Source organism: Lepus europaeus, chromosome 1, assembly GCF_033115175.1.
Source record: "Lepus europaeus isolate LE1 chromosome 1, mLepTim1.pri, whole genome shotgun sequence".
In the NCBI taxonomy this organism is placed as follows: Eukaryota; Metazoa; Chordata; class Mammalia; order Lagomorpha; family Leporidae; genus Lepus; species Lepus europaeus.
The window spans coordinates 45,387,880-45,402,279 of NC_084827.1; the positions used below are offsets into that span (position 1 = coordinate 45,387,880).

Here is a 14,400-nt window from a genome sequence, read left to right on the forward strand (position 1 = left end):
TGCACCCGTATGGGAGACCAGGAGAAGCACCTGGCTCCTGGCTTCAGATCAGCGTGGTGCGCCAGCTGCAGCGGCTATTGGAGGGTGAACCAACGGCAAAATGGAAGATCTTTCTCTCTGTCTCTCTCTCTCTCTCACTATCCACTCTGCCTGTTAAAAAAAAAAAAAAGAGAGAGAGAGAGAGAGAAGGGAACATCACGGTCTGCTATCACTGACACTCCTGCACCCTGGAGTGCTTCACAGAGTTTTGTGTCCAAGTAGCTAGTGGAGCGAGCCAAGGTCAGGGGCACTCCCCACCCTCTGTCTTCGTTCTTCCGCTTTAGTCATTGCTGTTATATAAGCTCTGCTGCTCTTTCCCTGCCAGCCCAAGTCTGCTGATCTGGGCAGCACCTTTGGCAGATGAGCCAGCCTTCCGTACGCTGCACGCTGTAGACTCCACAGTGACCTTTGTTACAAATGCAGGTCCTTGACTGACCTCCTGTACTTGCCAAAGGATTCTTAAGCTCTTGTGCTACATTTCTTTTTGAGCAACATTTTATCATTTTCTAACTCTGAGAAAACAAAACCATACCTACCCCAGGGTCCACAGAGAGGAAATGGCAAAGCTGGCTAATTTTTTTTTTCTCTCTTTAAAAATATTTATTTATTTATTTACTTGAAAGGCAGAGCAATGGGGGGAGGGGAAAGAAAGAGAGAGAAAGAAATCTCCCATCTACTGGCTTACTCCCCAAATGGTCACAATGGCTGGGGCTGGGGCCAGGCTGAAATCAGAAGCCAGGAACACTCCATCTGGGTCTCCTAGATGTGTGGCAGGGGCCCAAGCACTTGAGCCATTGCCTTCCTAGCCGTAAGTACAGGGAGCTGGATCGGAAGCAGAGCAGCTGAGACTTGAACACGGAACTCTGATATGGGATGCCATCACGGCACGTGGCAGCTTAACCTGCTGTGCCACAATGCCAGCCCTTTTCTCTGTTTTAAAATAGCTAGTTTGTCTCAACATTTCAAGGCTGCTTTATTTATTTTTTACTTTATTTTTTATTTAATTTATAAGGTATAGCGTGATAATTCAACACATATATTCATTGAATGATGATCAGATCAGGTTGGTTAGCATTTCTATCTCCAAAACATTAAAAAAAAGTTTAACACTCAAAAATTGTGCAGTGTGATACTGCAAAATATTCACTGTGTACAGCTCAAATCAGGTTAATTAACATTTCTCTCTCCTCTTCATCACTTTGTTTTGGGAGCTTTTGAGTTCTCCTATTTATTCATAAAATAGACAAGCAGGAGAAATTTATCTGTACTTAATTGCAGCACCATGAAACCCACTATCCCAAGACCCAAAAGTGTTTTGGAAATGAATGCCAGGATGTGTGTTGCATGTTTTAGCGAACTAAAGCAAAGGCATGGTTGTATAAAGAAATTATATTCTAATAAACCATCTTTACAATTCCTTGAAACAGCCTAAAAAGTTTTTTTTGCTTGGGAGAGTGCAAAGGTGTTAAATGAGGGAGAATACATTGACTAGAAAAAGAAATACTGAAGTCCTTTGTTGCAGAAGGGTTTTCTCACACTGGGGTTGAGGAACTGAAAACTTGAAAAACTTCATACCCAGGGAGGGTGTTTGGTACAGAAGTTAAGATGTGGTTTGGGATACCCATATCCCATGCGGGAGTACATGGGTGCAAGTTCCAGTTCCACTCTAGTTCCAGCTTCCTGCCAATGTGCACCTTGGGAGGAAACAAGTAATTATGTGAGTGGTGGGGGCCCTGCTACCTGTGTAGGAGACCCAGACTGAGTTTCTAGCTCCTAGCTTCAAACTGGCCCAGCCCAACTGTGGTGGGCACTTGGGGAGTGATCTAGGAGATGATGGGTTTTATCTCTGTCTGTCTCTCTGTTTCTCTGCCTTTCAAATAAACAAAAGGAAAAATTTTAAAACATTTTCAAAAATTTACTTGAAAGGCAGAGTTATGAAGAGGCAAGGAGAAACAGAGAGAGAGAAAGAAAGAGAGAGAAAGAAAGAGAGATCCTCACTCTCCAAATAGCCTCAATGGCTAAGGCTGGGCCTGACCAAAGCCAGGAGCCAGAAGCTTCCTCTGAGTCTCCCATGTGGATACAGGGATCCAAGGATTTGGGCCATCTTCTACTGCTTTCCCAGGACCATTAGCAAGGAGCTGGATGGGAAGTGGAGCAGCCAGGACTCAAACTGGTGCCCGTATGGGATGCTGGTGTAGCAAATGGTGGCTTAACTCACTATGCCACAGCACCAGCCCCACAAATTGTTTTGTTTGTTTTTGTTTTTAAGATTTATTTATTCATTTGAAATGCAGAGTTAGAGAAAGAGAGAGAGAGAGAGAGAAATCTTCCATCTCCTGGTTCACTCCCCAAATAGCCACAACAGATGGAGCTGGACTGATTCAAAGCCAGGGTCCAGGAGCCTCCTCCAAATCTCCCACACGAGTGCAGGGACCCAAGCACTTGGGCCATCTTCTACTGCTTTCCTAGGTGCATTCACAGGGAGCTGAATTTTAAGTGGAACAACAGGACTAGAACCAGCACCCATATGGGATTAACAGGTTAAAGCCTGGAGCCAGGAATTCCATCTGGGTCTCCCATGTGGGCGGCAGGTGCCCAAGTACTTAGGCCATCTTCCACTGCCTTTCCAGATACATTAGCAGGAAGCTGGATAGAAAACAGGGAACCAGCACTACAATATGGGATGCCAGTGTCACAAGCCACAGTTTAACCAGTGGTAACACAATACTGGCTCCCTTAAGCACTTTTGTTTTCTTATCATCCAACGACACAGCATTGCAGGATAGTAAAATTTGGATTCTTGGTCTTGGGGTTAGGTTCTGATGTTGTGATTTTAGTAAAATGCAAATTTGATTTTACATCCTCTACACTCCTCTCTTAATCAAAACATGACAACAAAAGAAAATGTCTCTTCCATACTTACAAAACCCCCCTAGCAAAGAAAATTACAAGTGGTAGGGGAACACATTCCCCAAGAAGCACACTTTAAAGGACACGGTTGGACTGCAGGAATTTGCCACCCGGCTGCCAGGTTGAGCAACAGACGGACTCTGGATGTCATTGTAAATGCCTTGGCCACTAATTGTGTCCTAGAACCTCCTTTGATGGTAAGTTGAATTTTTATAGCTTCTAGGATTTCTTTCCGCTCAGTGCCGCTGAAACTCTCCTTGAATTCTTTCCAGCCTTTTGCATGACGATGAGCGATATGACCAGCGATCCCTGGGAAGTGAGCATGTGGTGTGGCTATCTTGCTGTCACGGCAAGCTCTACATTCACTTTACCTCTTTAGAAATTGGTCAGAACCCCTTTTTGGGTGCTTCCATGCATATGAAATGTGTAGAATAGGTCAATCCACGGAAACAGAAAGTAGATGAGTGGTTGCCAGGGGCTGAGGAGTGCGGAGGGAAGTGAGTGATGGCTTCAGGATACAGGGTTTCTCTGGGGAACGCCGAAAATGTCCTGACATTGTTTAGTCATGATGGTTGCACAACGCTGTGGATACCCTGAAGCCACGGAAATGTAAATTTCATGTGGGTGAATTGTATGGAATGTGAACATTTCAATACAGCTGTTATTAAAAAAAACCAACCAACCAGCCAACCAGGCAATGTTCAGGTGACAGTGAAGGGGACGTGTACAGGGCTTCGTTCCAGGGACGGAGAGGAGCTCCCTTGTCTTCCCGCAGAGGGAGCGTCTGACCTCCGGTCCTGTCTGCTCTCACTGCACACACCATTTCTATCTGTGTCCTTTTTACAGTCTTGTTATAGTTAGTGAGCAACTCTGAAGTCAGAAACCACGGCGAGGCCTTGGTTACAGCTTACCCTTGTTTTGGATCAACAATAAACATGACTAATGTCACCATGGCTGGGCTCAGCCACATACGTGGATCCAGGAAGTCTGGGGCATGTGCTAGAGGCCAGGGGCACTGGGTAGCCGGAAGAACAGCGGTTGGCCAAACTTGTCCTCCAGGACGAGGATGTCAGTGAAGCCCAGGAAAAGGTCTTCCCCTGACCCGGCGTGGAAAGTTGATGTCAAAATAACCCTGCCATCAGATCAGCACAGTGCGCTGGCCGCAGCGCGCCAGCCGCAGCGGCCATTGGAGGGTGAACCAACGGCAAAAGGAAGACCCTTCTCTCTGTCTCTCTCTCTCTCACTGTCCACTCTGCCTGTCTTAAAAAAATAAATAAATAAATAACCCTGAAGGGAACAAGTGTTGGCTGGCTTGGCCTGGAGGTACCCACTGGGCATCTGTGAGAAGAGCAGATTTTGAGCCCTATATTCTACTGATTAACTTTGAACCCAGCACCCCTCTTCCATCCTATCCCGTATCCATGACCCCCAGGTCCCTGGAGTCAGGGCACGGGAGACGGGAGGGGTGCAATGAAGGAACTGCACCCAAGACAGGGCAGGGCAACTTAGCGACTGTCACTTAGGAACGAAGGTCCTGGGGTGGTGAGCTCTGTGTCCGCTTGGCTGGGCCACAATGCCCAGGTATGCTCAAACATTATTTTGGCCCCATCCAATTAGTTGAAGTCCTGTATAGTCCAAGAGGTTGATCTACTTCCTCCAGCACCGCAGGCCACCCTTATGGGAGACCTGAAAGGAGTTCCTGGTTCCTTACTTTGGCCTGGCCCAGTCCTAGCTATTGTGGCCATTTGGAGACGAAACCAGTGGATGGAAGATCAATCTCTCTCTCTCTCTCTCTCTCTCTTTCTCTCAGTTGCTTTCCCTTTTAAATAAATAAATAAATAAATATTTAATAATATTTTAAAAGTCTCTTTTTATATATACAAGGGAGCTTCAAAGAGTTTATGGGGAATGTGTATCATGAAAAAAACTGCACATAGTTTTCAAACTTTCTGCACCAAAATAAACTTAGATTTAAAAAAAAAAGATTTTTTTTTTTATTTGAAAGGCAGAGTTACACAGAGAGAGGAGGAGAGGCATAGAAAGAGAGTGGTCTTCCACCTGCTGATTCACTCCCCCAATTGGCTGCAACAGCCAGAGCTGCGCCGATCTGAAGCCAGGAACCAGGAGCTTCTTCCAGGTCTCCCACATGGGTGTAGGGGCCCAAGGACTTGGGCCATCTTCTATTGCTTTCCCATAGCAGAGAGCTGGATCGGAAGTGGAGCAGTCAGGACTCGAACCAGTGCCCATATGATGCTGGCACTCCAGGCAGCAACTTTACCCGCTATGCCACAGCCCTAGCCCCTACACTTACCTTTAACTTCCACTTTGACAAACTTTTTGAAGTGCTGTCGTACATACATCTTACTGGTTTTGTTTCTCTGAGAGAGAGAGAGAGGGACAGAGGGAGAGAGAGAGAGAGGTCCTTCAAATGCCCACAACTGTAGGATTGGGTCAAGTCCAAAACCAGGAGTTGGCAACTCACTCTAGGTCTCTCATGTAGATGGCAGTGCCGCAATTACTTGAGTCATCCTCATTGTCATCATGATCCACATTAGCAGGAAGCTGGACACAGGAGGTGAGGGCAGGTGTCCAGCCCCAGCACTCTGATGTGGGACAAAGGAGTTAACCACTAGGCCAAATGCCCACCCCAAGAGGTAACATTTCTTCCTCTTCATGAATGACTCTTAGAGCAGAACTGAGTGCAGCTTTGACCTCAGCAAAAGGAAACAAGAAGTCAGCATCAGTCCAGGAACGAAAGCTTCCCGGGCTGCAGCTGAGGTATGCACAGCTGATGGCCGAGCTGTGGGATAAATCCCATGATTCCTCCAACTACAGGAGAGTGGTTGGGAGACCGCACATCTAGATTATGCCTATGGCAGGGGTAGCTTAAAGAAACAGAGTTGCTAACATGTGAGAGCAAGTCCTGCCTGCCCCACCTGAGGGTTGAAGTAGGAAACGCTTGGCTCTTGAGGCTTGCAAGGACCCATTTTCAATGTCTCCTCTTTGTGGACAAAGCTAATCCAGTACTGTTTGGACAGGGGTAGAAGCAGTCATCTTCATATTTAGCTTCTCGAACCTCCTCCAGACAGTGGGAGCCAGTCCTTGAAGCTTCCCTAACAACGTAACAACTCTTGGCGGTCAACACGCTCCTATTCTGAAAGAAACAGACAGCACATACAGTCATGCTTAGCACCAGCTATCTTTGAAACACACAGAGACACGCATATTCTGAAACAAGAATTAGGCAGGTGACAGAGGAAAAGACAAAGGGGCTTGCTTGGTCTTAGGAGAAAGGAATAGGAGCTCCCGGGGAGCAGAGTTGCACAACACATGGTCTAGAGGCATAAACAAGGAAGCAAGAGGCAAGGCGAAAGCCAAGGTCAACAGAACAGGAAGAGCCAGAAAGTCCCCGTCCATTGCTTCATCTTTGAAGACGCTTCGTTCCACTTCCACGTCTCCCCACAGCCTAACCAAAGCTGGGGTGATAAGGACTTTTGCCTCTGAGCCCTGTGCTGCCCTACTGCTCCATTGGCACATGGCTTGATTTTTCTGGACTTAGAAGCATTTCTGAGCAATCATCCTGACAATTTACAGGCAGACTTATTTATTTATTTTTTTTGGAATACTATATGCTTAGTGTAACAAATAAGAACCAGACTAGGTTTTTAAGTATAAAAGGAATTAATACAGGGAAACCATGCTGAAGAAACATTTGGAGGTGCTGAAGGAACAGGGCTGTAGCCTGGATCTGACTACCTGAACAGGTGGAATTAACCTCTCTCCCTCCTAAGAGCTATGATCTCTGCCCACATCAGCAGGGAGGGGATCAGGAGGCCATCACTGGAACAGTGGGATGCTCAAATACACGGAAGTAGTGGCACCCCAGAAATGTAGAAGTTGGGGCCAGGAACCACCACCTGCTGCCACCAACATAAAGCTTGAGCAAGCAAGTCAGGGAACTCTGGCTGACAGCCTCTGCCTTACCTCCACCTTCTGAAACTCTCACACAGTGGATGAGGTATGGTCCACAGGGGCAAAGGGGTCTGGGAAATGTAGTGCCAGCCTCTGTAACACAGGAAGGCGCCCCAGGAGGAGGCAGGAATGGATGTTCAGTGCCAATCAATTTCCAACACAAGTAGCAATTATAATTGAGGTGGCCTCCCTGCTGTGGCTCAGGGCTAATCTTATGCTGGGTCTATTCAGGCCCATCCAAGATCAAGTGCAAGGCTTACTCTCTGTCCCCTATCTCTCACACTCCTCACCTTCCCTCTCAAGGGCTAAGGAGCATCCCACGATGGCGCAAGGATGAGCTTTGCCTCCTGCAATAGGGAGGATGGAGACCCAACATTTTCTTCTGCTTGTTACACAAGAGAAATTCCTCGTTGATGTCCAGTGTAAGTCCTCATCAGACACCTGCTAGGGAGCAAGTGGCATAACCCGTTGGCACAGGCAAAGTGTAGTGCTTACTCAGATGTTGGCTAGCACTCAGATCTAGCCCTCTCCTCCTGTTCCCACCGCCGCTCTGTCTTCGTTTACTTCCCTCTGTCTTTCCTCACCCCTCAGCATGAAGAATATTTTTCTACACTGGGTAAGGGGCTTTGCTTTTATGCCTGATGTCTTCTCTTTAATCTTTTGCCTTACAGTCCTCTCCAGGCCACTAAGGACCTAGACCAGTTGCTTTTGAACTTTGGCCAGCTCCCGATTCGCCTGTTAAAACACAGACTGCCTGCTCCCACTGCCAGAGTTGCTGATTCAGTAGGACTTCGATTTTCTAATAAGGACCCTGGTGATGCTGATGCTGTTGTCTGGGGACCAAGTTTTGAGAACCAGTAGTCAAAGGCTTTTGAAGCTACGAAACTATACTTTTTGCTCTTAAATCCCATCCCTTGAGTATGAACAAAGAATGGCTTATCTGTTCGAATGGGAAAATGAGTTCAGGGAATAAAGAAATCTAGAAAAAAGAGAAGAAACTTTAAAAAGCATTACCCTACCACTCAACAATAATAATGTAACACTTTTGCTCTTGATGTTTGGCAAAGCGAAGGTTAAGCATTTGAAGAATCTTGCTACTGGATGATTCTCATAATTTCTCCTTTTCCCTTTGAGTCTTCTGTCTTCACCAACCCCCAGTCTAGCTTGCTCTCTCTCTTGCTGGCTGTCAGTTATTGGGTGTATCTGGTCTCCCTCGTGGAAGGGCTTCAGTGCCTGTGCTGAGCCCCGTACTTACAATACCTCGTTGAATCCTCGCGACAGTCCCGCAGGATGGTACTTCCGTGGTCGTTCCACAGGTGAGGCTCAGAGAGGTCGCCGTGCCAGGAGCCGGCCGATCCGGGAGTTGAGCTCACCTGCCCGCCCCCACCCACTCACCTGCCTGTTGTAACTTGTAGTCCGCACCACTGCTAAACCTGAGGTCAGCTGGTCTCGGCTGTGGGTATCATGATGTAACTCCCAGTTCCATGCCCTTCCCACATCGTCATGACCTTCTGTCATCCTGCATCCAGGCCATGGGGCAGAGACCTTACAACAGAGACCATCAATAACCAGGGCTATACTAAAGCAACTCCTGCTGTCAGGTGCCAGTCTCCAAAGCTTCCCAGGTCACAGCGCCCCCAGAGGGAACTGCAGGATTTTTTGTTCCCCTTGGAGGATGCTTCCCCGTGTGTGTGTGTGTGTGTGTGTATGTGTGTTCACGCCTGGGATACACTTTTTGAACATGAACTTGCTGGGAACTTATGGTTTCACAAAAAATCCTGCTAAATTCCCAGTAAACCTCAAATTGTGTAGGGTGTGGGGTGTAGGGAAGATGTGTGTTATTCTTGGCAGAAATCTTTCTAGTTTGGCAGTAAATGTCTGAAAACATAATAATGAAAGTACTTTTTCACATCCTGTTTTTTTCTCTCCTTTTGTTGATTTTCGAGCATTTCTTCCCAAGCAAGGAGTTATGCAATGAGATTTGAAAATTGCCAAACTTAACCTTGTTGTTAGTTTTATTTGGTTCCCGTTCTATGTTTCCCCACACTTTATCTGCTCTAAATATTAAGAACCGATCTGAGAGCGGCCCGGGAACCACATGAGGCTGGATAGCAATTTCCTACAGCAAGGTGACAAGCTCTGAAAAACTCACTGTAGGCCAAAAAATCTCCTCTCAGTGGCTTTGAACCTAGGACTGTCTGAGCCTGTGGTGACTGGTTCTTCTGGACAGACGGTTTCAGAAACGCGTGTCTTTCTGGGCATCTTCAAAAACTTTCATTCCCCATGAAAACCAATCTGCAGCAGGAGTCCAAGGGGATGGGCCCCAGAAACAACTTCAGTCAGACACTGGTTCTGCCTCTTCCTCTCTGCATTACCTAGGGCAAATTAACCTCTCTAGGGCTCAGTTTCCCTATCTGTAAAATGGGAATGATAAAGCACCCACTACCTAGAGCTGTTGTGTGGCTCAAACTATACCTAATATACCTATACATAGCACATAGAGAGTGCTGACCTGGAGCAGTCTCTGGCACTGCAGTAAAACCCTGGTTGGAGTGGCTATTCTTGGGGCAGATGTTTGGCCCAGCGGTTAAGTCATCACATAAGATGTCTGCATCCCATACCAGAGTCCCTGAGTTCGAGTCCTGGCTCTGTTTCTGACCCAGTTTACTGCTAATGTGATGGCTCAAGTACTTGGGTCCCCGACACCTACCTGGGAGACTAGGATTGAGTTTCAGGCTCTTGGCTTTGGCCTGGCCCAGCCCTGGCTGTTGTGAGCATTTAGGGAGTTGAACCAGCAGATGTGAGACCTGTCTCTTTCAAGTGAGTAAAATAAAAATTATATGAACTTAAGTACATCATCATCAACTACCACTTAAAGACAGTGCCTAAGACAGACAGACCTCTTAATTACCATTAATTATTGTCATCATCATCAACATTGCAGCAGCACCTGCTGAGGGAAGGGGGAGGATCCGGGATCTGCTGAGTGGATCAGAGAAAGGGGAGCCTAAGCTGGTGGCCAGACTGGCTCTGTGAAAGGTAACCAGGTGGGCTAAGGAGACAGCAAGCTAGGATCTGATTCTGGCAACGTTATCAGTGTTGTCAGGGAGCACGGTAGGCGGTAGGAGGGACAGCAGGAAGGTCTACGTAGATGGCGTACTACATTCTCCAAGAGGCCATGGCTCTTGAGCAACTGACATATTCCCAGCACAGCCCCAGCTGGAGCAGACTGTGCAAACACAGACAGGAAGGCAAATCACTGGCAAAGAGCAAGACAGGGCAACCGAACCCCAGCCGGAGGTCAAGGCCCCAGTCCTACAGAGGGAAACTGAGGCAGTCTAATGCGCCAGGTCTCCGCAGGGTGGAATGTCAAACAGAGAAAGGAAGGGGAGGAAAAGCCATGATGAGGAAGACCTGGAAGGTTCTCAGAGCTCTGCTGGGACCCACAGCTCTGCCTGATGGGGGCGGAGCCTCCGGAAATCCTTGCCAGCACAGGCATGGCCACCAGTGACTGCAGCACACAAGGTGCAAGGGATCCTGTGCCAGAGCACAGCAGCTACCAACACGATAATCTGGCGTCCAAGGAGGCGAGAGCAGTCACGACTCAGCCACCTGGGCCGACAGCAGGATACCGAACGTCCCGCAACAGTCAACAGAGCCTGCGCTTGGAAGAAAAAGACTTCTCTTATCTGTCTAGGGTGCACTGTAGTTAGTTCTTGGAAAAGAGAGCGCCGGTGTTTACCCCAGCTGTCTCCTCAGTTTTTATAACAACGGCTGTAGCAAGAAAGAGATGGAAAGGTTGGAGGCGAAGAGCAAATAAAATTACTTGGCCAGCAGACTTGGTGGAATTTCCCCAAACAGTTGACCAACTATGAAACGCTTTTGAGCTCCAGTTTGGATTTTTCTTGTTGTTGCTTTTTTTAATTTAGAAGCAACTCTGAATATTTGAACCCTGGAATAAATTGTGTTACCAGAAGTCTGGAAGTTTGTGTTTGAAGTTTCCTGGCAATTTCTGGGAGACATGGCAGTTTTTCCAAATTTCACAGACCTTTTTTTTTTTTTTTTTTTTTTAATTTGCTTGTAGGATTTTGATTTACTTTAACATTTCGGTTGGTTATAGTTCAAAGTGTCTATTGCTGTCCTGTAAATTGCTACATGATTTTGGCCTCGGCTTTGTTTAATCTTGTGGAACTTTTATGTTTGTTGCCTGTGAGCCAAGTTTCTATACAAGGCCCGCCCAGCTTCAATTGTTTGCCCTAAGATTTCATCTGCACTCCGACTTTGAAACAAGTTTCCTGAAAGAATGAGCTCTCTCTCCTTGATACTGAAATGTCTACCAGCAGCAGTGCTGATTTCTTTTTATTTTTCTGACAGGATATGCTAAAAATGGGGGACACCAGCTTAGAACTTCATAGCTCGAAATCCAGTGCACATTAGAGATTAGTGTGTTTTTAAATGTTTATTTTTTAAATTTTCATCTACTTGAAAGGCAGAGAGAGTGAGAGAGATTGTCTTTTTTTTTTTTTAAGTTTTATTTATTTATTTGAAAGGCAGAGTTGAAGAGAGGGAGATAGAGAAAGAGAAATAGAGAGAGAACCTTCCATCTGCTGGTTCACTCCCCCAAATGACTGCAATGGTTCAGACTGGACCAGGCCGAGTCTGGAACCAGGAGCTTCATCCGAGTCTTCCACATGGATGGCAGGGGCTCAAGCACTTCGGGCCATCTTCTGCTGCTTTCCCAGGCACATTAGCAGGGAGCTGGATTGGAAGTGGAACACCTGAGACTCAAACCGGCACTCAAATGAGATGCTGGCACGAATGCCAGCCCCAAGGAAGAGATTTTCTATCCACTGATTTATCCCCAAATGCCCACAGCTGCCAGGGTTGAACTATGCTCTAGGAACCCATCTTGGTTTCCCACATGGGTGGCAGGGGCCTAAGCTCTTGTGTCATCTCCTGCTGGAAGTTGGATGGGAAACAGAGGTGCTGGGACTTGAAGCAGGCACTCTGATATGGAATACAGTTGTCCCAAACAGTGGCTTAACCCACTGCACCACAATGTTTTTTTAAATTGTTCACAATCATTATCTAATAATTTCAAAATAGCTTAATAATTATCTTTTTCTTTTAAAAAAAAACCTTATGCATTTTCATTATTTATTTGAAAAGCAAAGAGAGAAACAGAGATAGAGATCTTCTGTCCTCTGGTTTGCTCCCCAAATGCCTGCAACAGCCTGAGCTGGACCAGGCAAAAGCCAGGGACCTGGAGCTCAATCCAGGACTCCTGCCTGGGTGGTAGGAACCCAACTACTTGAGCCATCACCACTGCCTCTCAGGGCACACATTAATAGTGAGATGGATGAGAAGTGGAGGAGCCGGAACTTGAGCCTGGCACTGTGATATGGGATGAGGGCTTCCCAAGTGGTATCTTAACTGCTGAACTAGATGCCTGCCCCGATTCGTTATACTTCCTGTAGCGTAACTATATCTGAATTATCTTCCAACTCCCTCCTGGCACAAAAATTTCAATTCAGGCACAAGATTTCCGAAGATAGTTTAGCAACAAATGGATAAAGATTATTCCTCTGTGGACTTCATCAAAGCCTGTTTTTAAAACATTGTGCTATTAAGCTGTTGATTTTGGAGGGGTGATCGCTATGTAGGCCTAAAGTTTTATATAACTAAGCAAGTAGTATTTGTATTTTCATTAATCAGTGCATAGATTTAATTTCATTGCCTATTAGTGAAATATGGAATGGACTTGGTAGTTACTTTGGCTTCAGGTTGGCTTCCTATCTTCCTTTCTGAGATTTAGCTGGCCTTGAACAAGCTAGAAAAGAGGCCATGATAGTTCCAATTTATTGGTTTCACATTCTCTGACTCAGAAGCTTTTACAAGGTCTATTCTATAGGCAAATAATGTCCATAAAAATGTAACTACTTAAAGCCTGGTTAAACCTTTGGTCTCAACATTTTTCTTGGTGCTGCATTTATGCTTGTTCATTATAAAGAGATTCCCTCTTAGCTCTATTAGAACTTCTTTTAGTTACGAAGAAACTATTGGGTGACTTACTCTTAGTCACTGAGTTCTACTGAGGATCATTAAAAAGTAAATGAGGGGGTGGTTATTTAGTCAAGCAGTTGAGACTCTGGTTAACGTGACCTTGTCCATATCAGACTGTGCTTGGGTTCAACACCTGGCTCTGGCTTCTGACTCCAAATTCTTGCTAATGCAGACCCTGGGAGGCTCAGGTAATTGGGATACCTGACACCCACATAGGGGACCTGGATTGTGTTCCCCATTGTGGCATTTGGAGAGTGGACCAGAAAACGACAGCACTCTCTAATTAAAAAAAAAAAAAAAGTGAATGGGATATGTTTTTAAAAATTGAAGAGTCAATGTAGATTGCTTGCCTTGAGTCATCATAAAAACATGTTTAAAATAGCATGTCCAGACCAGTATGAGAGTGTGTCACAAAGCATAGCTTATTCTTCATCTAATTATGTGCTCCCGATAGATTTCTAAAATAGCTCTCCAGGTCTTGTAAAGGAGAGGAGAATCCTAAACCATGTAGTTGCAGTGTGTGTGCAATTCTCTTTGCATACAGCAGCAGGAGGTAATGTTTTAGGCACCATAAATCTGAGAAGCTTCTAAGAGGTGGAATCATAGTAGAAATGAGAAAAGGAAAGGAAGAGAAGAAAAGTGACCTGGAAAAATCTGGTATTATTTCTTCCTGTTCTGTGTTGATAAAATGGTAAAAAGAGAAAAGAAAAGAGGTTTTTGTTACACACAACTAAAAAGGACTAATTAAAGTGCAGGGAAAGTGTTCCTGGGCATAGTTAAGTGCCAGGCAAGGGAATATTATGTCACCAGAAATTACTATGGCAAGTTTCAATAACCGACTACAGAACAATAAAGCCTTGTTAATCCCATACTGGTTTATTCCAATAGTGTGTAATTCAAAGCAATTGCTGCTCCCTAGGCAGGAATTTACAATTGCCACATTTGAAGGGAGGCTAATGTGTCATTCCAAGGGGAACTCAGGTCTGGAAAGGGCCTCATGGCTGGAGAACCTTATGTGTCCCAAAACAGCCCGGAGGCAGCCAAGTGCAACAAAGCGACGGAGAACCACCCAGTGAAGTCAGTCTACTTCGAAACCATCCGTCCTTCCCATGCTCGACGACGTGTCCCCAAAGCCAGGTGGAGCTGGGGGTGGGGGTGAGCAGAGAAACTCAAGACCTGGGTAAGTTAGCACTTCACAATGGAGCCCCTGCTCTGCTGGCAAGGCAGCCCAGGTTCATTCAGAAGCACTGCATCAGTCGTGTATGGGCTGTGTGTGTCTTTAATTGGTGATGATGGTGAGCGCACAGCATCCTCCCTGGGCATGGAAACATTGGACAAGAATCAAACATGAGTCAACTGCAAGCAGAGACTTGAATCATAATATATTCGGAAAAATTTTGGTCAACAATCCTTCCG

At 46.0% G+C, this 14,400-nt stretch overlaps 1 protein-coding gene across 6 annotated transcripts in view; it reads right to left on the bottom strand.

The window, feature by feature from the left end:
• LOC133775431 (uncharacterized) overlaps positions 1-14,400 on the bottom strand; it is a 274,170-nt gene that overhangs the window by 220,912 nt on the left and 38,858 nt on the right. The window contains exons 2-6 of one of the 6 annotated variants that reach the window (XR_009868265.1): positions 8,317-8,466; positions 7,212-7,362; positions 5,432-6,103; positions 5,261-5,327; positions 4,960-5,153 (exon numbers count right to left, since the gene is read on the bottom strand). The exons of 2 other annotated variants lie outside the window; for them this stretch is intronic. Coding sequence is in view for 2 of the 4 variants with exons in the window: in XM_062213794.1 (XP_062069778.1) it covers positions 7,192-7,362; positions 8,317-8,466 (321 nt within the window). In the remaining 2 variants the exon portion in view is untranslated. Of the gene's footprint in view, positions 1-4,959; positions 6,104-6,625; positions 7,363-8,316; positions 8,467-13,122; positions 14,300-14,400 lie in introns of those variants that run through there. 3 more of the 6 variants (XM_062213870.1, XM_062213794.1, XR_009868293.1) reach the window with 3 other exon arrangements.